Raw genomic sequence first — 24,658 nt, 5'->3', positions numbered from 1 at the left:
ACAAAGGTGGATATTTGTTGTCACATTGTAGGAGCTTAATTTAAAAAAAACCTCTTTACACTAAGAAAATTTACACTGGAAGGAAAACAGTCATGCTGGTTACAGTGTAGCCATCTCTTTCCATCTCTACCACTAATAAACCATCTAGCATGGAGTGAGTCAGAATTGCCTGTTGAATTCGAATAAAATCTGGCTTGCGTTCATACAGATATTAAGGACAGAAACAAAGAAAGAGGCTTTGAAAGTCTGGAGAGTTGGGGAGGTGGTACAGCCTGTGGCTTTATTGCAAGGAGCTGAGTGCCCGTGGCCACGGAGCACATCGCCGCACGTTCTGCCTTTGTTCATTCTCCCGGTCTTGTTTGCACTGCACAGCAGGGCTGCTCCCTGGGAACTCGGCCCTTGATACCCTCTCAGAACAGCCTCTTAAGTGGCATCTCTTCTCTTAAGCACCCCTCCTAACCCTCCTGCGCTGGGTCCAAGGTGTCACCTTGTTCTCGAAAATTCCAGTAGCCCCGGGAGCAGAAATGGGACTCAAGGGGGAACCATTTCGAGGCTCATCATTGTTTGAGAGGGACCAGCCAATGCTTTCTCCACGTCTTCCAGAGACTGGGGTCAGGCTGTAGTTTTCCTTTTTGCCTTCCTCCTTCCCTCTCTCCTTCCCCTCCCTGTGGGTTTTTCCGATGCCTGCTCAGCCCATTTCTTTCCCTTTCTTACACTGCCTCTGTTTTTTAAGTTTTCTTCTTTCTCCCCAAGTATTTTCCCCTCATCTACGTTTCCTTTTTCACCTCTTGCTTCACCTCTTCCCTCAACTCTTCAGTGCGACCCTCTCAGCTTGGCCACCCTCCAGAGAAGTCCCTCTAGAGGCACACCTTCTTGATTCCTGGTCCTTTCTCGGCTTCTTTCACCCCTGCTCTGAGGTCTGAGGATGATGCAGAGGCTAAGCTCAACCGTGTGTGTGTGTGTCTGTGTGTGTGTGTGTGTGTGTCTGTGTGTGTGTGTGTGTGTCTGTGTCTGTGTGTGTATCTGTGTCTGTGTGTGTGTTGCCCTGAGAGCTTTTGTGATCCTGAATACCGTTAGGACTCGGGGCTCCTTTATAATCAGTAGTGAAAACAGCTGTAGGTCAAAACAAAAGCTAGGGTACAAAAATAATAATAACTGAAAAATAAGTTAACTCTGAAATCACAAGTTCAAAGAATTGCCTTTAATTCTTCACTTTAAAAAGCACAAAAGGCACCACTCTTCTGGCACCTGATGCCTGGGAAAGCCAGGAAGCCCTGACACTCTTCCTCTTTGTTTCTCTGAAAGGCCATCTTTAGAGGAGGTCTTTGAACTTCCTTTGAGAAACTGTCTCAAGGAACTGTCAGCCTTTACCGAAGATGATTCATAAAGGGAGATGTCAGGGTGTGACTTAGCCGCTGTTGGGCAGCGCACCCCCACCTGTGCTGGGCTGTCTGCGATCGCCCCTGGTGGAGAGGCTGCTGGCTGCAGCTCTCAGTCCCTAGGACTCCTGGGGACTCTCATTTGGGAGCTGCTGAAAACTGGGTCTTTGTGGTGGATGGGTGGGTGAGATTTTGCATTTGGAGCTGATGCCAGAATGATGAAAGCTTTGGGGGATGTCGGGTGAATGTATTTTGCACATGGGAAGGGCATAAATGGGGGTGCCAGAGAAAACTATTATGGGTTGAACTGTGCCCCCCCCCAAAAAAAATATTGCTGACATCCTAACCCCTAACACCTCACGATGTGCACTTACTTTTATAGAAGCGGTAAGTTAAAATGAGATCTTTGGAGTGGGCTCTAATCCAGTGTGACCGGTTCTCTTATAAGAAGGGAAAATTTGAACACAAAATCCGCCCCCCATTTTTTTTTTTTTTTTTTGGTCTTTTCGTCTTTTTAGAGCTTTACCTGCGGCATATGGAAGTTCCCAGGCTAGGGGTCTAATTAGAGCTCCAGCTGCCAGCCTACACCACAGCCACAGCAACTTGGGATCAGAGCCCCATCTGCAACCTACACCACAGCTCACGGCAATGCCAGATCCCTAACCCACTGAGCAAGGCCAGGAATCGAACCCACGTCCTCATGGATGCTAGTCAGATTTGTTAAGCTCTGAGCCATGACAGGAACTCCAAGAGTCTGTTATTAGTGCTCCATTCATGAGGCACTTCTAGCCCCCTGGGACTTCTGGTCATGGGAAAAGGCAGCTTTTGAAGCCAGAAGGTTCCAGATCCAAATTCTGGCTCTCCATTTGCCCTGTGACCTTGGGCACTCAGTATGGACAAAAGAGAACACTAGGCCCCTTCTCAGGGTTACCTTGAGGCTGAACTGGGGCTTGTGTGAACCTGGTCTGTATGTAAACCGGGGGGCTCAAGTTAAGTGGAAGTGCTAATTGTAATTGAAGATGGTAGTGCTGTCACCTGCACTTCCTCTGTTGGCATAACCTTTGCCTGAAGAAAGATGCTCTCTCGCTCTCTTTTTTTTTTTTTTTTTTTTTTTTTTTTGTCTTTTGAGGGCCACGCCTGTGGGCATATGGAGGCTTCCAGGCTAGGTGTCTAATCAGAGCTATAGCTGCCAGCCACAGCCACAGCCACAGCCACACCAGATCCGAGCTGCGTCTGTGACCTACACCACAGCTCACGGCAATGCAAGATCCTTAACCCACTGAGCAAGGCTAGGGATTGAACTTGCAACCTCATGGTTCCTAGTCGGATCCGTTTCCACTGAGCCACGACAGGAACTCCCTGAAGATGCTCTCTTACCTTTGGGGCCACTACTTCTCACCACTCACAGACTTTTAAAGCTGGAAGGGCATGTGGAGGCACTCCACCCCCAAATAGTACAGATCGGGGACTTGAGGCCGAGAAGCAAGTGACCACAGTCTGCCCCCACCCCTGCCCTTACCTGGGGCCTCTGGGAGCCAGGCTGGGTGTGTATCAGCTCCCTGGGGTTTTGCTCATGCCTTTTGAGGACCTCCAGAATATGCTCACATGATTTAAGCATTTTTCTCACTGCCATCATGGAGATCCCCCTCTGGTCAGTTACCAGCTAATTTGGGGTGGTCTCTGCCTTTAGAGTCACCGATCCAGGAGAATGGCAGGAGCTTTGGGGACAGTAGCATGACAGCCAGGAGCAGGGGGAAGGTCCCTACCCACCCTTGGCCAAGACACTGGTCCTGCCACCTTGGGGGCTCACACAGGGCTCCTTTGTGGCCCAGGTCCATTCTGATATCAAAGCCTTGCCTGGGGGCCCAGCCTGCTGTTACCTGGGGCCTGCAAAAATAAACATTTTAAAGCTTCTAAGTAAACGATTTGATGTTATCCATAACAGTATTGTAAACATGTGGCTCCAAGGACTCTCAGAAATACTGTAGGACAGCTGCTTACTTCTGGACCCGTCTCAGGTGGACAGGGTCAGCCCCGACCCAGCAGTCTTTGGTGCCCAACGCGGGGCCTGTGAGAACAAAGGAAGCCCTCTAGAACTGCATCAAGGGCCAGGGAGAAGCCCAGGATCAGGTGAAGCACGTGGGGTCCTGTGAGCCTGGGTCTGTGGGCGGATCTGGCAGTAACGCTAAGGAAGAACTTCACCCACAGCCTGAGCTACATCAGAGGCTGGTGCCGTTCCAGCCACTCAAAAGGAAATAAGAAAAGACCTGCCAGTGCATCTAAGACTAGTTCTAAGCACTTTCCTGTTTGCCCACTCACTTGGCTGCTGTGCTTCAGAAAACAAAACAAGACCTAAATTCTCTGTGCCCTTCCCATCTTAGGCTCCATTAAATCTCAGAGATGTCCCTTAAATCTCAGAGGCGCTGGGCCTCCAAACACTTGGGGCTGGTGGCCTGGATCTTCCTGTTCACCCTACCACCCCTGAGGCTCAGTTACATCACAGGTTCTCAGGGGAGTTGTTCCCAAACCTGGTCTGAGCAGCCAGGTGTAGGAACCAGTCACCTGGACCTCCTCCTTTTTACAGAGGATGAGCCCGAGGATGGGAACACTTCACTTGTCATCCATGGTCACAACCCTAGACCTGTTCAAGGTCAGACCACTAGCTCTCAGGGTATGGTGGCCAGGACCCGGGCCTCCTCCTCCCAGGCCCAGTCTTCCTTCCCTGTAACTGTCCTGCTTGCATCCTCACTGCTGCTTTGGGGTAATTCCACCTTTCCCAGCTGCCTCCTCCGTTTTCTTCCTCTTTGTATCTTTGCATTTTCCTTCCTCACATACTCATGTTTCTCTAGGAAACAGGCCTGGCTTGTCACAGACTTGGCGGGCAGTATCTGGGCAGGATAAGGATACCTGCTAAAATTCTACACCCCTGGCAGAGGGCATCTTTCAGAGGATTATCATCCAGATACACTTTATTGAAAATGAAATGGGAGTTCCGGTTGTGGCTCAGCAGGTTAAGAACCTGACTAGTATCCATGAGGATGCAGGTTTGAGCCCTGGCCTCACTCAGTCGGTTAAGGATCTGCCATTACTGCAAGCTGCAGTGTAGGCAGACATGACTCAGATCTGGCATTGCTGTGTCTGTGGCGCAGGCCAGCGACTGCAGCTCCAATTCGACCCCTGGCCTGGGAATTTCCATAGGCTGCAGGTGCGGCCCTAAAAAGTAAAAACAACAAACAAACATACAAACAAACCAAAGAAAAAGTTGAGACTAGGCTGTGATCAGAGGAGGCAAGAAGGAACTTGATGTTGCTGCCCCTCCCCAGCCAGGAACCAGTACATGAGAAGGATGGAAAGGAAAAGCCAGAAACCAAATGCAGGTGTCTGGCTAGACCTATTTGAAGTGCACTAATGTATAATGTTCTTTCCCACCTTTAGGCCTTTGCCTATGCTGTTCCCTCTGCCTAAAATGCTTTTCCCTCCCTGACTCCTTCTCCCAGCTCACTTCAACTTATCCTTTCAGATTCAGCTCCTCTACAGGCTCTTCTCTACCCCCTCTCCTCTCCCCATCATGTGCCCCAGGCTGAACGTGTGTTCCTCCTGTGTGTTTCCATATCATTCTGCATTTCTGCTGTCTTAACACCCAGTGCTCTGTATTGTAATTGCCTGTTGCTTGGGCAGCAGGGGTTCTGCAAACTCAGGGTGAAGTTAGCAATGCAATTTGTTCTTATTTTCTTTGCATTGATTTAAATTCAAATCTGAAACTGTAATCTTCCGGGCTGGCAGAAAATTCCATTTCAGTCCAAACTGCAGCCCCGGCCCCTTCCTGAGGGTGACACGGGAATCTAAGAGGATGATGTGGTGCTTAGAAAACTGTGGGACCTTGAATCTTTAAGTACATTGGGGTGGGCATTGAGGTCCTTACTGTCCAAGCCTGAGAAGACTCTTGAGACCTAGCAACCCTCTCTTTCTGTGCCAGACACACATCATGCATTTCTCTTCTGGGACTGGGCACCCTTTGTGCATTTTCTGATGTAGTCTGGCCACCTTGGCTCCACTCCCTAGGGACCAGGGCACAGTGTCCACTCATGAAGTGCAGGTGTCTGCCTACTGCTCCATGGAGAGACACTGGCAAGACCTCTCTCTGTTTGCCCCCCTCCCGCACCCCGACTCACCTCCTCCAGTCCCCTCAGCGAGTAGGCTGTCGTAAAACAGAGATGGTCCCTTCGTGCCACTTCTCCTTTGGGCATCACCAACATTTGCAGGAAGAGAAATGTGAAAAGCCCAGACACATTCTTGGATGGGAAGCATCCAGTGAGGCCAAACACATTCTCTTATAATTTGTCCTGTTGTGTTTGCTAGGATCCCCCAAGGCATTCCCAGGACCTAGTACCTGGGCCACAGTATGTACTTAATGAGGATGTGGGGAAAAAAATGAAAGTTGAATCTTGATGGCCCCAAGGCTGCCACTTAGGAGGGTTTCGCAGGTTGTGCACTGCACAAATCCCACTCAGATAGATAGACACGGGTGATAGTAAGATTGTTTTCTGGCAGCTCTTTTGTCAAGTGTCTTGGGAAAGGGGAGCTTTTTTCCCCTCTAAAGTTATACGAATTAATAAAATTTAGTGGTGGCCTATACCTTTGTCTATATTTCCTCATTAAATTCCTTAAATATAACAAGTGGTAAAACATAAGCAAACCATGGAGAAATCAAATTCACTTTTTGTTTGATAAAGTATGGGGTGTTTTTGACTTGATGAATTCACATGAAACATATCCAGAAGCTTGATGTTTTAAAATGATAAAAATGCACTGATGAAGAGTAGGACATGAGGAAAGAGGCAGAAGTCAGAATTAAACCCCTCCTGCTTGCAGTTATAGGCAAATTGTTGCTGACCTGGATCCTTGGACTCTTTAATCAATAGAAATTGGTAAGAGGCCAGAGGAGAAAGTCAGGCAAGGCTTTACTGGGACTCAGGCTGCAGTAGAAGGGAGGGAAAACAAGAAAGGGGTGCCCTTGTTCATTCTCCTAGGAGGGTGGGCTGGTTTTTTTTTTTTTTTTTTTTTTTTTTTTTTTTTTTTTTGTCTTTTTGCCATTTCTTGGGCTGCTCCCGCAGCATATGGAGGTTCCCAGGCTAGGGTTCGAATCGGAGCCGTAGCCATCAGCCCACGCCAGAGCCACAGCAGCGTGGGATCTGAGCCACGTCCGCAACCTACACCACAGCTCACGGCAATGTCGGATCCTTAACCCACTGAGCAAGCCCAGGGATCGAACGCGCAATCTTGGTTCCTAGTTGGATTTGTTAACCACTGAGCCGCGATGGGAACTCCCATGGGCTGGTTCTTTAAGTGGGGTGAGGGTGGGGGCGGGGCCATGGGTTGGTCTGGAGGCCTAGCTTAGGTGGTCTGCCCACCCCCCTTGGTAGTGCCCTCTGTGGGGATCATGAGCAGTTCAGTACCCTGCCTTTGCTCCCGGCACCTCAGAAATGGCTGTTGGTTTGTGCCCTTTTTGATTCTTTTTTGTGTGTTGTTTATAATTTGCCCCAGGCACCTATGCATGCAGTTAGTTTTGGTCCCTTAGAGTTTCTTTGTGTTTTGCTGCTTGAGAAGATGTTTGGGTGCAAACATTATAGCCACTGGAGCAAAGAGTCCCAGGTCCCAGCCTGTCTCAGAATCCCATATGCAAAAGAGTCATTAATATCATGTCCACATAATTTGCAGTTTTTTGTACCTCCGAGTATTTGTAGATGTTTATAAATAAACTGTTCCAAAATACTTTTTTAAAAAATATAGCTTATTTGTCTTGATGCCCTCTGAAGACATTCCTTCTTATTTGTCTCCACTAATGATTGAAAGTAAGTTTTTCTCCAAACTCCCATGGGTATCTTTCATGTATATGAAAACAGTTATCCAAGGACATACCTGTGCTTTTATTTATTTTTTTTAATTTTTTTATTATAGTTGATTTACAATGTTCTGTCAATTTTTGCTTTACAGCAAAGTGACCCAGTCATACATACATATATATATGTATATATATATACATTCCTTTTCCCATATAATCTTCTGTCATGTTCTATCACAAATGATTAGATATAGTTCCCTGTGCTATACAGCAGGACCTCATTGCTTATCCACTCTAAATGTAATAGTTTGCCTCTACTAATCCCATACTCCCAGTCCGTCCCACTCCCTTCCCGTCGGCAACCACAAGTCTGTTCTCCATGTCTATGAGTCCTTTTCTGTTTTATTGATAGGTTCAGCTGTGTCATATTTTAGATTCCACATGTAAGTGATATCATATGGTTATTTGTCTTTCTCTTTCTGACTTCACTTAGTGTAAGAACCTCTAGTTGCATCCGTGTTTCTGCAAATGGCATGATTTTATTCTTTTTTGTAGATGAGTAGTTTTCCATCGTGCATATGTACCACATCTTCTTAATCCTACACTTGTGCTTTTAAATTGAAGAAAATACTCTCCATTTGTTTTGTTTACAGATCACTTGGCAAAGGAGCCAGTGGAAGACACAGACCCCAGCACTATATCCCTTAACATGGTAGGTTACAAATTTTACATTAATGGTGATGACTCTTGTTTATACTTTTTTCTTTTTGTTATCTCTTTACTTTTTAAAATTACTTAGTACTTCATGAAGTTCTGAAACTCGAAAATAAGGTTTTCTAAGATGGATTTCTTTTTCATGCTGTTTCTCTCTGACATCATAAACTTTGGGTTTCTCTGGCTGAAATGGCGTTAGACTCTGTTCTCGTTTTCACATATCAGAGGTGATCTCAGATTATGTGAGGTCTTCATCTGCTTGTCTACTTTTAGGGCTATTTTTAATGACCCCTTCTCCAGAAATCAAAGTGTCTAACTTGAGATGTAAGGAGACAGTGATGGAGGGCTGCCCACATGTCAGGTGGACACGTACCTCGTTTATTGATTTACCTCTGCTGCCCATTTACTCCCTGAAACCATCCTGTAAGGTTGGTACTGCCCGCTTTCTAGATGAAAACCCCAGGCACAGGGGATGAGGCAAATTGCCCAACCTGGAAGCAGCGCAGGTGGGATTTGAACCCAGAGATTAGCGGGCTTCAGATCCATACCCTGCCCTCCCGAAATCTCTCTGTGGCATGTCTACGTTACAAGATTTCACACACATTGTGGTTTTTTTTGTTGTTGTTGTTTTTTTTTTTTTTTTTGTCTTTTTGCCTTTTTTAGGGCAGCTCCTGCAGCATATGGTTCCCAGGCTAGGGGTCTAATCGGAGCTATAGCTGCCGGCCTACGCCAGAGCCACAGCAACTCGGGATCCAAGCAGCGTCTGCGACCTACACCACAGCTCACGGCAATGCCAGATCCTTAACCCACTGAGCGAGGCCAAGGATCGAACCTGCAACCTCATCGTTCCTAGTCGGATTTGTTAACCACTGAGCCATGATGGGAACTCCTACACACATGTGTTTTCATCCCCATTCTGTAGATGAGGAAATGACAGTTAACTGATTTGTAGAAAGTCACCCAGATTGAAGCCCTGCTTTCTTATGTGTCACTGCCTCTTGCTTTTGGCCAAATAAATGTCTTTGACAACAACCTCAACATGCATGCAGTGTGAGAGTCGTTCCTTTTTTCAAAGAGTTTACAGGATGCCATCTACTGAGACATGAAAAATTTTAATTAATTTAGTTAGAATGTTCTTTTTTGTGACAGAGTAGTATTTTGTTGTGTATATGTACCACATCTTCTTAATCCATTCATCTGTCATTGGACACTGAGGTTGTTTCCATGTCTTGACTATTGTGTAGTGCTGCAATGAACATAAGGGTGCATGTATCTTTTTCAGTGAAAGCTTTGTCTGGATATATGCTCAGGAGTGGGATTGCTGGGTCATATGGTAGTTCTATTAACTAGAGACTCTCATACTAAGGGAAGTAAGTCAGAAAAAGATAAATACCATATGGTATCACTTCTATCTGGAATCATGAACCTATCCACAGAGAAGAAACAAACTCATTGACTTGGAGAACAGACTTGTGGTTGCTGAGGGGGAGGGAGTGGGATGGACTGAGAGTTTGGGGTTAGCAGATGCAAACTATTGCATTCGGAGTGGATGAGCAATGAGGTCCTACTGTACAGCATGAGGAACTATATCTAATCACTTGTGATGGAACATGATGAAGGATAATGTGAAAAAAGAATGTATAATATGTATGACTGGGTCACTTTGCTGTACAGCAGAAATTGACAGAACATTGAAAATCAACTATAAATTTTTTTTAAATTAGAATGGTGTAAAATACACTAACATAATTAAATTCAGTGTCTTTAAGTCTTGAGTGGTTCAAAGGCACTTGTGTCTTGAAGACCTGAAATGTTTGTTTTCATGGCCTTTGTTTAACCACAGCACACAGTTTGATAAATGTGAACTGCATAGGGTTCAAGCTTTGAGACACTGTGGAAATAGGAAAAACCTCCATCTCTTAACTTTATAAAAACAGAGTGCAGGGAGTTTCAGCTGTAGCGCAGCAGGCTAAGAACCTAACATAGCGTCCAGGAGGATATGGGTTCGATCCCTGGCCTTGCTCAGCGGGTTAAGGATCCAGCATTGCTGTGAGCTGTGGTATAGATCGCAGATGCAGCTTGGATCTGGCGTGGCTGTGGCTGTGGCTGTGGTGTAGGCCAGTGGCTACAGCTCTGATTCGGCCTGGGAACTTCCATATGCTGCAGGTGCCGCCCTAAAAAGAAAAAAAAACAAAAACAAAAAAACAGAGTGCAGAATGACCCTGTGGTCACGTCTCATGATCCCCTCAGGTGTGGTCTGCTACGAAAGCTGTGGGTTCTGTAAAGTGCTCCTCAGCCCTCCCTTCCCACTGCCTGACTGTGGTTATCTCTGCCTCCCACTCCCTTCCCTGGCAGCCCCCTTTTCACCTCCCACCTGCACCTCTCACCGCTGCTCTTTGCCAGGCCACAGTGGTTTTTCTGTAGCCTTCCTGTTCTGGTTTGCTGTAGCCGCCATAAGGTCCCACAGACAGAGTGCCTGAAGACAACAGAAATGCATTTTTATTTTTTTTTTTTGTCTTTTGTTGTTGTTGTTATTGTTGTTGCTATTTCTTGGGCCGCTCCCTCGGCATTATTGTTGTTGTTGTTGCTATTTCTTGGGCCGCTCCCGCGGCATATGGAGGTTCCCAGGCTAGGGGTTGAATCGGAGCTGTAGCCACCGGCCTACGCCAGAGCCACAGCAACTCGGGATCCGAGCCGCGTCTGCAACCTACACCACAGCTCACGGCAACGCCGGATCGTTAACCCACTGAGCAAGGGCAGGGACCGAACCCGCAACCTCATGGTTCCTAGTCGGATTCGTTAACCACTGCGCCACGACGGGAACTCCAGAAATGCATTATTGAGAGAAATCAGGGTGCCTTCAGGGCTGAGCTCCCTCTGAAACCTGTAGGGAAGAATCCTGTCTTGTGTCTTCTTGCCTCCAGTGGTCGCTGGCAGTTCCTGGTGGCCCCTGGCTCAAGCTTCTTCTCTCCCTTCACCCCTTTCGAGGTCACACAACTGTCTGGTCCTTGTGTGTCTGTGTCTTGGCATCTCTTCTCTTACAAGGACATCTGTCCTGTTGGAGGAAGGGCCTACCCTACACCAGTGTGACCTCACCTCAACTCATTCTATCTACAACAACCCAATTTCCAGTGAAGTCACGTTCGGAGCACTCAGGGATAGGAGTTTGACATGTCTTTTGGGGGGATCACATTTCCAATATTCCTGCTGCTTCCAGGATTAAATATACAGTCCTTGATGTGCAGATGCAGCCCTCCGTGTCCTTGTCTCAGCATCCCCGCCTCCCCGCCCCAGGAGCTGGTCATGTACAGCTACTTGCTGCTCCTCAAATGCCCCATGCCCCCTCACCATCTTGGGGCACTGATCGTGCTGCTCCATCCTGCCTCCTTCCCTAGTGAGCTCCCGTGTGTCCTACTATAGATAGAATTAGCACTGCAGAAAAGAGAGGACGTGTGGTTTAGAGGTCAGAGCTGAAGGCTTATTCTGTTTCTTGTTCCAACATTAACTCTCATCAATCTTAATTTCATTTCTGTAACTTGAGAATAAGATCAAGCAAGGAGTCAGGCCTATTGATAAATCCAACACCTGCCGGCTCTGTTCAGGTGTTCCTTGTCTAGGAAGCCTTCTTGCCTTACCCTGGGGCCTTCAGGTTCTCCCGTTTCTGCAGCCCAGTCCCTGCTTTTTATGATTTGCTTGCCTGACTTCCTGCAAGGCCGTGCCGACCACCTTCCTGTCTGCAGAGGTGGGCACAGAGCAGGCAGCAGCATGTGATGACTGTCCCGAGATGCCAGAATGGCACCCACCTAATTTCCTCTGCCTCACCTCCCGGGTCTTCCGTGGAAACAGGCTCCATTATTTCGTATCCAACCCTGTTGTCCTCTTCTGCCTCCAACATGCATCTCTGCTTCATGCTGGCCACCCTTCCAGCCACCTGGCCTTGCTCTTCCACATCATGTGCAACTGCCATGCTCCTTCCTCTGTTGCCAGAGCCCTAGGCATCCTCTAGGCCTAGCTCAGCTGTCAGTCTGTCCAAGAAACCTGCACTTGTTCATTGCACTAACAAACAGAGTCTGAAGCTGGGGATGCAAAATCATCATCCCTTCTCTTGAAACACTCAGTGTCTGTCTGAGAAAATAGACAAGGACTTTGAAATGAGCCTGATGAGTAGTACAGGTGTGTTTTTTCCATGTTCTGAGGAGCAGAGTATGGAGAAGGATTTAGTCTGGGGAAAAACTATTTGACTTTTTTTTTTTCAATTGAAGTGTAGTTGATTTACAATGTGTTAATTTCTGCTGTACAGCAGAGTGACTCAGTTATGCGCTTTTATCATAGGACACTGAATATAGTTCTGTGTGCTATACAGTAGGGCCTTGTTGTTTATCCACTTCATATATAATAGCTTACATCTGCTAAATCCAACCTCCCACTCCATCCCTCTCCCAACCTCCTCCCCCTTGGCAACCACAAGTCTGTTCTCCTTGTCTGTGAATCTGTTTCTGTGACTTTTAAACTCTCTATGGTCATTAACGTTGTGGCTCAGTGGGGATCTAAGTTTGATCCATGGCCTCTCTCAGTGGGTTAAGGATCCTGTGTTGCTGTGGCTGTGATGTAGGCTGGAAGCTGCAGCTCCGATTCGACCCCTAACCCAGGAACTTCCATATGCTGCAGGTGTGGCCCTAAAAATATATAAATAAATAAATTCTCTGTGATTGATTGCTTTGGTAGAAAGTGGTTGGAGGCTTTAAGAGCTCCTGAAACTTTGCTGCCTAGCTCACCACTACCCTCCAAGAAAGGGCATTTAAAAGAATCCTTGGTTCCACATTTGTTTTTCTTCCTCCTCTGTTAAAGGAAGATGGTACTGAGACCTGCAGGAGAGTGGGGAGGTGCAGCTTTGTTTGGGCTGGAGAGTCGTGGACCCAAAGGCCCAGATGTGGTGGCTGGTGGGTTGGGGGACAGGCGGGGGAAGTGGAGAAGTGGGTGCCTCCCGTCTTCTCTCCTTGAAGTCTGCAGAAAGTGACTACATTGGATCATCTGGAGTAGAAGTTTTCAGAACCTTAGATACCTACCTGTTTGTTGGTACCAACAAAGAAATAGGTGATTGTAAGAGCATGTGGTATTTTGAATTCCCTATAAGAGTACTGCCCTCAACTAAAGCGTTGGGGAACTGTTCATAATTGTGCATAAGGGGACCTACCTTGTAGATCTTCCTGCAGCCCGGGACAGGGCTCTCCAGTAGTGAGTCCTGCCCACAGCACATGCTCCTTGACCCAAGTGAATGTCACAGAAATGGAAGAAATGGGCCTTTCCCCATTAATTCGCTCACCCAAGTGTTCCTCAATTTTAAGATGCAGACAATAGATAGAATAGCACTGCAGAAAAGAGGAAGTGTGGTTTGGTGGTCAGAACTAAAGGCTTATTCTGTTTCTTGTGCCAGCATTAACTTCTCATCAACATTAATTTCATTTCTATAAATCGAGAATAAGATAAAGCAATGAGTCAGGCCTATTGATAAATCCAAGGTTTTGAACTAAAATCATGACTTTCCTCAGACAAAGATTTCTTTTCATTTTGATCTTATAATTGGCTATGGTGTTTAAAAATAACTCTCCTCTTTTGTTGGTTTTTACAGTCAGACAAATATCCCATTCAAGATACAGGACTCCCTAAAGGTATGTACCTTGAACTTGTGATTATTTTATCTTGAACAAAGCACCATGCAAAGTAATTTTTCATTATTTTTAATTGTAAAACAGGAACATACTGACAATTTAGGACATGACTTGATGATTATCTCTGGTATGAATTTTCTTATTAAAATCCAGAAATTAGGAGTTCCTGTCATGGCTCAGCAGAAACGAACCTGACTAGTATCCATGAGGATGCAGGTTCAATTCCTGGCCTTGCTCGGCAGGTTAGGGATCCAGTGTTGCTATGAGCTGTGATATAGGTCACAGATGGGCCTCAGATCTCGCATTGCTGTGTCTGTAGTGTAGGCCAGCAGCTGTAGCTCAGATTTGACCCCTAGCCTGGGAACCTCCATATGCCATGGGTGTGGCCCCAAAAAGACAAAAATAAAATCCAGAAATTATTTTATAACAAATAATATATCAAATTGCTATGGTGTTTTTTAATATGCGTAAAATGAAGAAAGCCAGGATTGTGGGTTGCCAGTGACAGAACTGTAACAGAAATTAGTTTAAGAGGTGGGGGCTGGTGGGTGACACTTACTGGCTTGGAGTCTGTAGATACTGCTGAACCCAAGCATTGACTGGTGTCTCAGGCCCAGGCTCTCTCTCATGGCTCTGTCTTCTGTGTTGCCTCCGTCCTCAGGCAGGCTTTCCCAGCACAGTGGGAAAGATGGGCTCTGACACCTCCAGCTTTACCTGGTGCCACTCAGGACAGTGCAGACAGAGACCTTTCCCCCAGCACCCGTGGCACAATTCGAGGGGTAGTTGTGTAGGAGCAGTTTAGTCCAGCGGCCATCCCTGTATCCGTTGTTCTCAGGAGGATGGAGGGCTGGCCAGGTCTAAGCCTTGAGTTTGGAAGATGGAGGTGGAGGGTGTGGAATCAGTTCTACTTAAACCCCAGACAGAAGGCCAGGGATGCTTGTCAGGCCCCAAAGCCAAAAGAGCTTTCTTTTATGATCCATAGACTAATGCACCAGGCGTGGTGCAAACCCTAAAGGCCCTAGCCTTTCCTACTTTCCCGTGAGACAGTCTGCAAGGCTGTATCCAGGAGGGAGGCCAAGCTGCTGGTTGTTATGCTGGAGCATTTACCTTGTGCTCTGCTGACAGCCCAGAGAGGAGGGGTGGGGTGGGATCTGACCAGCTTCAGAGATGGCAGGGCCCCAGCTCCCTGGAGGGAGGACTTCCCAGCACAGAGCTGCAGGTTTTCCTGGAAGTCCCTGTGGTACCCAGTATCACGGCCACCGGAGTGCAGGGTTTGGAGGGGGACTGCCTGCCAGGGCTGCCTGCAGTTACATCTGGGATCCTGCCAAGTCTCCACCCCCATTCCCTATTCGCTTTCCTGCTCCGTGAAGTGATATCATTAGAGTTTCATTCCTTTTGCCTCCTGTAGGGAAAAGGGGCTAAAGGTCAGCTTTGAGCCCCAGTCCTGGCTGTTCTAGGGGAGTTTCCCACAAGCCCACGCCCCCTTCCCCTCGCCACGGATGACTGCTCAGTGTCCCAAATTCCCTAAGCTCTGTTTGTCTAGTTCAGTGAGAAAGTAAAAGGTGCAAGCCAGGCCACCAGGGCGAATGGGGGTCAGTCTTGGGCAGTGCCCCTTGGCCTTCCCGGTACAGTGAAGAGTCATCTAGGGAACTAGTTTACAGTGCAGATTCTGGGCGCTGCTACTCTGAAATTAGGATGTAGTGAGTCTAGGGTCAGGTCCATAAACCCATGTTTTAGTACATACCCGAGTGGTTGGGTCACAGACCTCCAGATGAAAGCCTGCTTAAGAAGCTTCCAGAATATGGGATGCTGGCCAGTGGGGCAAATAGGAGAGACTCAAGCGCAGCGAGACCGTGTCAGGGTTTCATGTCCCATCTGCCTCCCAGGGCATTGTGAAAATCCAAGAAATGAGTCTGGCACGGTGCCTGGTGACACACGCCAGCATCAGAAGGGGCGGAGGGAAAGCTGGCAAAAGAATCCTGAACAATCAGGTGGGAGGACTGTTGAACGCTTTCCTAGCAGAGTGGCAAAGGAGGAACTGTTTTAGGCAGAGGCTGAGCCCCACTGAACTGGGGATGCATTGTCCTGTTTTGATCTATCTGAAGATCTTTTTTATCACCCTTGAAAGTGATTTCCTGTTTTAAAAAGAAAAGATTGTTGCTTAGCAGCCTGATAATACAGTAACTGTCCTGTTGGGTTTCTCCTAGAGCTTGAGTTTTACAAAACCTTAATTAAGATGGCGATGACCAAAAAGACAAAACAACAACAACAACAACAACAAAAAAAAAAAAAAAAAAAAAAAAAAAAAAAAAAAAAAAAAAAAAACAACAAAAAACGGAATTCCCATTGTGGCACAGCAGAAACAAATCCAACTAGGCACCATGAGGTTTCGGGTTTGATCGCTGGCCCCGCTCAGGGTTAAGGATCCGGCATTCCCGTGAGCTGTGGTGTAGGTTGAAGATGCAGCTCAGTTCCCGCATTGCTGTGGCTGCGGCATAGGCCGGCAGCTAGCTCCAATTGGGTCCCTAGCCTAGGAACCTCCATATCCCGTGGGTGCGACCCTCAAAAGACAAAAAGACCAAAAAAAAAAAAAAAAAACCAAAAAAACCCACAAAAAACGGCGATGACAAGTAACCATACTGCAGATCTTTCTTCTGTCCTTATTCATGGGGGTGGGGGGTGTCATTAAGCACATAATTTCTTATCTCCAAGAAATACATCATCTTATGTGTCATGACCCATGTCCAGAAGTTTAAAAATCTGCTCCACTATTTGCATTTAAGAATTGAGCAGTTTAATGTCTGCAGTATTTTTTTAAGCATACCAGTATCAGCATTAAATGCCTATGGTAATTTTCTCCTTGAATTTGTTTTTAGGCAAATAAAGCCCATATGAATTAGTGGAAGAGGCTAATTTATAGATGAAAAGTAAATGTAATCTGATTATACCTGGCACTTAAGTGAATTCTGGGGGGGAGGATACTGTATTTAATAGAGAAGTCACTTGTAATTGAACCATTTCCATATGATTAAAAAGCCCTCAAAAAGGTATTTTCTTAAGCAGATGAGCATGTTTCACCAAATCTTTATTATAATTCTAGGATATTCCCGCTTTACGCATGGACAGTATAACACTGTTCCTTAACACGGTCCAAATGAGGGTGGTTCTGAATAATGCGGTTTTACCATAAATCAGCGATAGGCATCTTGTGTAATTTCAGTGATCAGCGTGTTTTTGAGGTAAAACATGTCATTAATACCTATTTTTTTGTCAGGAACAAATGTGTAGCTTCTGCTTCCCCTCATTTTAGAGATTTCAGGGGTTTGTTCTGTCAGGCTTCTGTCAGGAGAGAGTTTATAGGCATTAAACTCAAGACTAATTTAAGATTGGGGTTTATTTTATGCCACAGAATTCCTCTATCTCCTAGAAACTACTGGCTTGAATTTTCTGAAGGGAGTATGACTCCTCACATTTTGAGAGGAAAGTGTCTTTGGAAAAAGAATTCTGATTTTTGAGCCACTATTCCTAGTGAGGGGAAATTGTACAAAGTACATCATCAGTCAATCAAAATTTAATCATCTTCATTTTCTCTGGTGTCATTGTCCTTTTATTGCTCCAAAAAATTGTAGAGTGAATGGAAAGTTAAAGAGAAGAAAGGTAGACTGATTTTATTGTTAATAATTTTGAGGAATTTGACCTTGAGGGTGGATCATATTTGGAATTTGTTAACTAAATGTAGAAGTCGTAGTAGTGCCGTGTGAAAAAGTTAGGAGAAAATAAGTACTAAGGAAAACACTAAAGTAATTCTGGAGTGAAAATGTCTGTCTGAAAACTAGCAAGCCAATATGTTATATTTTCTATGATATCTCACCTGTTAGATTGATTGACGGTATTTTGCCAGTAGGTTTCCTTGTTCCAACATGAAATGAGAAACCTCTCCCACCTTCATGATTTGATTTGATGTGACCTGGTCCCACTCATTCCACAAGCTAACTCCCTCCCACCTAACCTAGACGGAGACTCTTGGCCTCCTCCTGTTATAGCAAACTTCCAATAACTCCCTCCCCCAAGTGATGACACAAGTACAAAGGTGACTAGTCTGCAAAATTTTCTATGGTGGAAGGTTAGAGGGGAGGGAGAGGGGTGCGACCCAGGTGTGTTTGGAGACCACATAAGAAAAGTTGCCTTTTTTTTTTTTTTAAGGCCACACCAAATGCATATGGAGGTTCCTAGGCTAGGGGTCTAATTGGAGCTGTAGCCTCCAGCCTACACCACAGCCACAGCAACACGGGATCCAAGCCATGTCTGCGACCTACACCAAGGCTCATGGCAACACCGGATCCTTAACCCACTGAGCGAGGCCAGGGGTAGAACCAGCAACCTCATGGTTCCTAGTTGGTTTCATTAACTACTGTGCCACTACAGGAACTCCAAAAATTGCTTTTTAAATTCAAGCGACCATTGTGTTGGGAAGTAAAGAGCCCTACTTTTACAAAGATGCTTTGTTAATGATGGCACGAGCCATTGCAGAATAAGTATGACTGAAGTCACATGTCCATTACATTTTGCTGTGAGGAAACAACCCTTAAGCTGTGTACCCGGATTTTGTAGGGTTCCTATTAGGTGTCAGATATCTGGGGTCCCAGGTCAGGAGGTCTGGAGTGGAGCCCAGGGATCTGCATTGTTAACGGGCACCCCAGGTGATTCTGATGCCAGAGAGCTGGGACTGCGTCGTGGGGACCCCAACCTGGGTAAGATCTCTACTGCTCCAGCTTAAAAAGACATCCTCTAGGATCTCAGTATAAGACTGAGCTTTTAGTTTAAATTTCCTCAGACAATACTTTTAGGGAAGACTGTCCTTTCCTCTAGTCAGAATAGTGTAGGCGGCAATGATTATCGCCTCTTATGTGAACAAATCTATCAGCCCAGCCTATAATAATAGGTCAGTGAATGTCAGTGCAGGTAAAAATAAATAGATGAATCAAGCTGTCATTCAGTCCTAACTTTTGAACCTTGTGTTAAATGATTCTCTATTTAAGGCTTTGTAACTCTAAAAACTCACATGCCACTAAACATTTATAACATACTTATTTCTGTCAGCTTTCGAGGTTAGCGTGTGCTATTGAATTCCATGATGAAAGGTTAAAATCTGAGGAACAAAATCAGTTTTTAATACATGTGCACAATCTTGATCACAAGTCAGGGAACTGTGACATTAACACATATATAAGACAACCTAAGAATGGAATTCCTTCCTAACAGTTAATCTTTTTTTTTTTTGGTGGTGGGAGGGGGTTGAGGGTTTTTTTTTATTGTACTGAAGTATAGTTGATTTACAATATTGTGTTCATTTCTGATGTTCAGCAAAGTGACTCAGTTAAATATATATATATATATATATATATATATATATATATACTTTTTCCTATTCTTTTCCATGTGGTTTATCACAGGATATTGAATGTAGTTCCCTGTGCCTAACAGTTAATTCTGAAAGGTGTTAAACATTTCTTTGACGATCACTGGCAATCGCCACTTTAATAATAGGACTGAAATAGTTCTGGTTTGACTTTTAGGAGAGTGAGCCATCTAGACAAGTATAACCCCACTTTGCTCTCTGCGAGGCTTAGTCAGTTGTCAGATAGTGAACACCAAGAAATCTGATGCACTGTCATCAGAGGGGGTGCATTTGGATGGCCTCCTGTTCACCCTGTTGGGGAGGGAGGGCTCCTGCCCTGGGGTCATTGGAATGGCCACACGAAACAGCTGACCTTGGAGGGCTGAGAGTGACAGCAGCCAAGGAGTCACATAGACTCAGCCTGGGGGGAGGAGGACATGGCCGGCCACTCTGGGTCACACAGGGGTTGCACTCAGGAACAGGGTGAACAACCAGGGGCCGTGGGTGACGAGCATTGTCCTAGCAAGAGAGTGTGGTGCTCCTAGGTTCCTAAGGGACGTGATTGGCTTGTCTGAACAATTCACTGGTTTGGTGAGAACTGAAACCCACTGCTCAGGGTCACTTTGGTAAGGAACGTGGTCTAGCTGGGGGTCTGACCCACAGGAGTGGACTGGGGCCACTCAAGGCCCTCCTGGTTTACCAGATGTCCAAGCAGCACACACCATTAAGTCTTAAGTTTAGACCTTACACTGCAGAGTATGTGCTTTCTTTATCAAACTGTGTGTCTTTTTATTTTTTCCCCTAGCTGAGGAGTGTGATCCGGTTGCTTTGAACTGCCCGACCAATTCAGATATGCAGCACCAGGTAAGAAGCAGCTCAGATATGTTTTTACCCTTAGGTACATGCTAACCCAGCTAGAATTTATTTAGCAATGATCTTTTAGAGCTGTAAAAATAAAGAAAAAAAAGGTAAGATTTTTAGATAGTTTGGAAATGATGCATTCCAGTAATGTAGCATATCTATACAACTTCTGTTACTTTTAGTAACTGTGGTAGCTTTAGTCCATTCTTTGAAATAAATAATTATCCATTTGCCAAAAACAGACCATGAGTATACCTGAGTTAGCAAGGAGAGTTGCTTTTTTCCCATGTAGTTGGCATCCTGTGGATGGTAACTTTTTTTTTTTAAGTCCCAACAAACCAGGTAGTTTAGTAAAGTCTTTGTGATTTTTATAGAACTTTTGCTTTGTTCAGATATCAGATATCAAATATTAACATAGAATTTTCGTCGTCCTTTTCCAAAGTATGTTTATTGTTTTCTGACTATAAAAGAGTGTTTGCTATTTTAAACTTCAGACAGGACAAAAATGTCCCAAGAGACTGAGAATTGCTTTTCATTCCATTATTCACCTTTTGAGGGACATCCTTCCAGAAGCTTCCCTGGCTCACTTCAGTTACTTCTTGTCCTGTCCAGCCCATCTCTTTTCACTCACTCCAGTCTCATCAGCAAAACTGCACTATACCTCAGGTCTGCTAAGCTGTATTTAAATGTCTCAAAAAGGATGTCTTGCCTCAAGATGGGCTGGTTGGGGTCCTGCTCTCTCCATAATGCCAAGTTCATTTTTAGCAAGACAAAATTTGAAGCTTAGTTTGGGCTTTTAAAACATCCGTCAGTAATAAATCATTAATAGTGATATTCTTGGATAATCAAATCACTTTTGTAGTAAAGCTAAGTTACACAAGAAGTTGATAAAACAAGCAATTGTAATCATAAACATGGTTCTTTTGAAAATCACCAATGGTACGTACGCCTTTTAACTTTGACCTGGGGGTCTGCAGTTGCCCATTGTGAATATCATACTCTCATTTATTAATCCTGATACTCAGCATTTTCCTCGGAACTGCAGTCTAATAATTGACTTTGACACTGACTGAATTTGAACTATTTTAGTGAACCTAAAATATAAATTTTTCCTTTCCTGCCATCCTTAATTTGTTTCATACAGTTTTGCCCCTCGCATTTTTTTTTTTGTGACATGGTGCAGGCTCTTTTGAAGATACAAGAATGTTACATTGTTTAGTTTTAGGGATTTTCCAAAATCATTAAAGATTAGGTATGGAATATATGTTAAGATACCGTTCTGTATTTTTCCTAATTTTAGTGTTATAGTTCTGCCTTTATCAAGTAAAGACTGTCCTCCAAGATGAAAAAAGATTTATCAACCAAAAAAAGGGGGAACCTATTTGAGATTTTTATTTCTTCTGTTTTCAAACAGGGTGTCTTATATTCCTATAAAAAGCACTGTATCTAGTTATTTCAGCTGGTTATTTCTTTGCATAATCTATAGGATTTGTTCTAACTGCTAGATATCCAGAAAGAGTCTTTGAAACCAACTTGGCAGTTAGAACAAAGAAAACTCACTAGGGAAGAAACGTTTAAAAAAAAAACACACACACTTCATTTTCTATAGTTCAGACATTAAAGGCAAGCTGAAGGTACATTCTTCAGTATTTAACATTTGCTGTTTCAGTGATTTTTATAATTTAAAAACTGAAATCCACTTCTACTTAAGATTTCATTTTAGCTGCCTTTTTTTAGACAATGCCAAGGAAAAACAGTGCGGTATCCCGGTGTCAAAAATGAAAGTCTGGGAGTTCCCACTGTGGCACAGTGGGTTAAGAATCTGACTGCAGCAGCTTGGGTCACTGCTGAGGCATGAGTTTGATCCCCAGATCAGTGCAGTGGGTTAAAGATCTGGCATTGCCGCAGCTGAGGCTTGGATTCAATCCCTAGCCCGAGAATTCCATATGTTTTGGGTGCTGAAAGAAAAAAAAAAAAAAAAAAAAAAGTCTGACATCTCAAAATTTCCTAAAGAACCCTTTACTTTTAGTAATTTAGAGTCAATACTCCATCTACTGGAACTGTCCTGCCTCTATAGTTTGTTACAAACATACAAACGTACTTATTGAGCAGATGCTCTGAGACCGGGTGTCCTTGGACATGAAATACAATACATGGGTGGGTAGATCTGGGGGGGTGGTGAGGGACCAGACCCCAGGCAGAGCTTCCAGACTTATTGGAGAAGCAGTGTACACAACGTTAAATTCTAGATATGGATATGGTTCATCCGCTGAAAATGTTTTGCATACCTCTTGGTTAGAGAAGACATTTCCCAGAACCTTTCAATCAAACAATAACATTTTAACTACTCTAACTACATCCACAAATATATGGCAAATAATAGTAATGCAAAAATTTTTCCAGTTTTTAGTCAAGAATCCATGCCAAGAGGAGACTGAGAGAATATGAAAAATAGTAAATATTAGGATGCTAAGTTGGAGTAAGAGGTTTTTTGGGGGAAAATGACATCTTCCTTTATTTACACTGTTTATTTGGTTTTTTTTTTTTTAGTTTTAAAAACCACATTAAATTATTGGCATGATATGGTACTATTAGTATACTAATGTATGATATTAATAATAAGAGAAACAGTGTAGGGTATACAGGAATGTACTATTTTCTCAGGTTTTCTGTAAATCTAAAACTATTCTGAAATGTACATATATTTTTTAAAACCACACTAAATAAAATTTAGAATCTAGAAAAATGAAAAAACTCATCTACAATTCCACCACTCTAATAGGACTATTTTTGTCATTTTGATGTATTCCCTTAAACATTTTTATATAAATAATTACAAAAACTGTTTGCAGATAATTTTATATCTTGCTTTTGTTGTATAATATCATCTCACAGACATTTCATCCAGTTTGCTACATGGCCTCAGTATCCGTCTGAATGGCTGTGTGATGTCTCCTCTGAGGTTTACTGCTAAAGTAGGTTCCAGGCTGTGTGTGAGGGCAGGTGAGAACACCCCTGGTGAAAGGGATGCTGTGAGCAAAGTCTCTGAGGAGAGAGAGTGGCAAATACTTTGCCTGGAGCTGAAGTATCGGGAGGTGGTGAGACTGGAAGATGAGTTGGATCCAGGGCTTTGAATGCCAGAGAAAGGTGGCTGGAACGTATTGGCACGTTGAAGTGATGGCTCCGTGACCATATCTGGGACCATGTGAGACTGAGGAGAAGATGAGACCAGGTTTTAAGCCTGTGACCAGGAGACAGTTGCTACTAACAAAACCAATGGGGAGTTCAGGAGAAAGATAAGATTTGTGTCTTGCTGGGGTGGAGATTCATTTCTCTGTGGGTGGCAGAAAAGGGCGCTGAGGGTTTGTGGAGTTTGGGGTATGTGAGAAGTACAGCAGCCAGTGTCACCCCGGGGACTGGTTCAGGATTCCCTCGTTGGGAGGGTATGGCCGAAGCCCCAGGGGAAGATAGGACTATCAAGGAGAAAGTCTTTGTCCAAACTCAGAGGAGAGCCCAGGATGGAGGGGACGCTTCGGTCTGGAGGCCAGAGGAAGAAGAGGAGCTCGAGGGCAGGCAGAAGGGCGGCTCCAGAAGAAAGCTGCCTGTGGTTGAGGCATCTGTACTTCCCCTTCGAGGGCTCACAGTTTACAGTTGGATGTTTGCTGATGGGTTCCTTGTCTCTCCCAGCGATTAGACCATGCCCCACGGGGCAGGGACTACTGTGTCTTTTTGGTCGGAAGTGTGTCCACAATATCAAGCACATAGTAAGTCTTAATAAATATAGGCAGAAAAAAGAGAGAGAAAGGCCAGGGGTGGGCATTGCTTCAGGTGCCAAGGAAAGGGCTGTTGACATCATCCTTTGGTCAAGGGAGAGGCCTTACAAAGACACCACTCGATTTGTCCTTTACCGGGCCTTTCGGGAAGGACATTGATCATAGGGACAAATGCATAATTGCAAAGGCTTAAGGAGTGAGTAGGTGATAAGAAAGTTTATGTAGTTCTGTGATATTCATGAAGGTAGCAAGGAAAAAATAATAAACTTTTGTTTGAAAGCATTGGAAAATACAGGAAAGCCTTTTTTTTTAAATTTTAAGGGTGGGAAACAACAGATTCTAAAGGATAAGGTGTCACTGGGAGTAGAGAGATTAAAAATTTAAAGGCAGAAGAGCAAGAAGTGGAAAAATTAATGGGATTTGCTTTCCCTGTGGAAGGTGGAGAGGATTCATTTTCTTAGCAACTATTCATTGATAACATACTCAGCAAGGTTTTGTGGAGGACACGGGGCACGGGGCACGTTGACTTTCCTCAAGGAGTTTGTAATCTGGCAGATGATAGGCACACCTGTGTAGATAAATCAAGTTTACCAAAGGCACCGATAGAAGAATTGGGATTTTACAAGTAAGAACCTCAGCTCTTTTTCAGAGGCAGGACTAAAGGAAGGGATGGATGGGTGAAGACAGAAATTTCGTTTTGGATGTAAAGACAAGAAGTGGGGTTAGTTGATATCAAACTGGAGTGGAGCCTTGAATGATGGCACTTAGATGGGGGAGGGAAGGAAGAAATCCAGTAAAGGTATTAGATGACCAAAGAGTTTGTTCTGTTCGTACAGCAGGGAGGGCATAATGAGGAGGTGGTGTGAGAGCGTTTGATGCACTGGAAATAGATTGCAAGAATATAGATGATGATCCATCCATCCATCCATCAAATATTTGAGGCCAAGAAGGTGTCACCACTAGTCTCTTGGATGCTGGGACAACAATGATGAACGCTTAGAGCTTCTGGTGAAATCTGGCAT

The 24,658-nt window shown here is 44.7% G+C and overlaps 1 protein-coding gene across 3 annotated transcripts in view; it reads left to right on the top strand.

Moving 5' to 3' along the window:
- The window catches only part of EDARADD (EDAR associated death domain), a 68,051-nt gene that overhangs the window by 4,824 nt on the left and 38,569 nt on the right, over window positions 1-24,658 (top strand). For 2 of the 3 annotated variants that reach the window (XM_021072012.1, NM_001243663.1), the window contains 3 exon segments: window positions 7,875-7,933; window positions 13,565-13,604; window positions 19,808-19,866. In XM_021072012.1, the coding sequence (XP_020927671.1) occupies window positions 7,875-7,933; window positions 13,565-13,604; window positions 19,808-19,866 (158 nt within the window). 3 annotated transcript variants of the gene reach the window in all.

The sequence above is a fragment of the Sus scrofa genome, chromosome 14 (assembly GCF_000003025.6).
Source record: "Sus scrofa isolate TJ Tabasco breed Duroc chromosome 14, Sscrofa11.1, whole genome shotgun sequence".
NCBI lineage: Eukaryota > Metazoa > Chordata > Mammalia > Artiodactyla > Suidae > Sus > Sus scrofa.
This window is presented reverse-complemented; position numbering and strand designations above follow the sequence as displayed.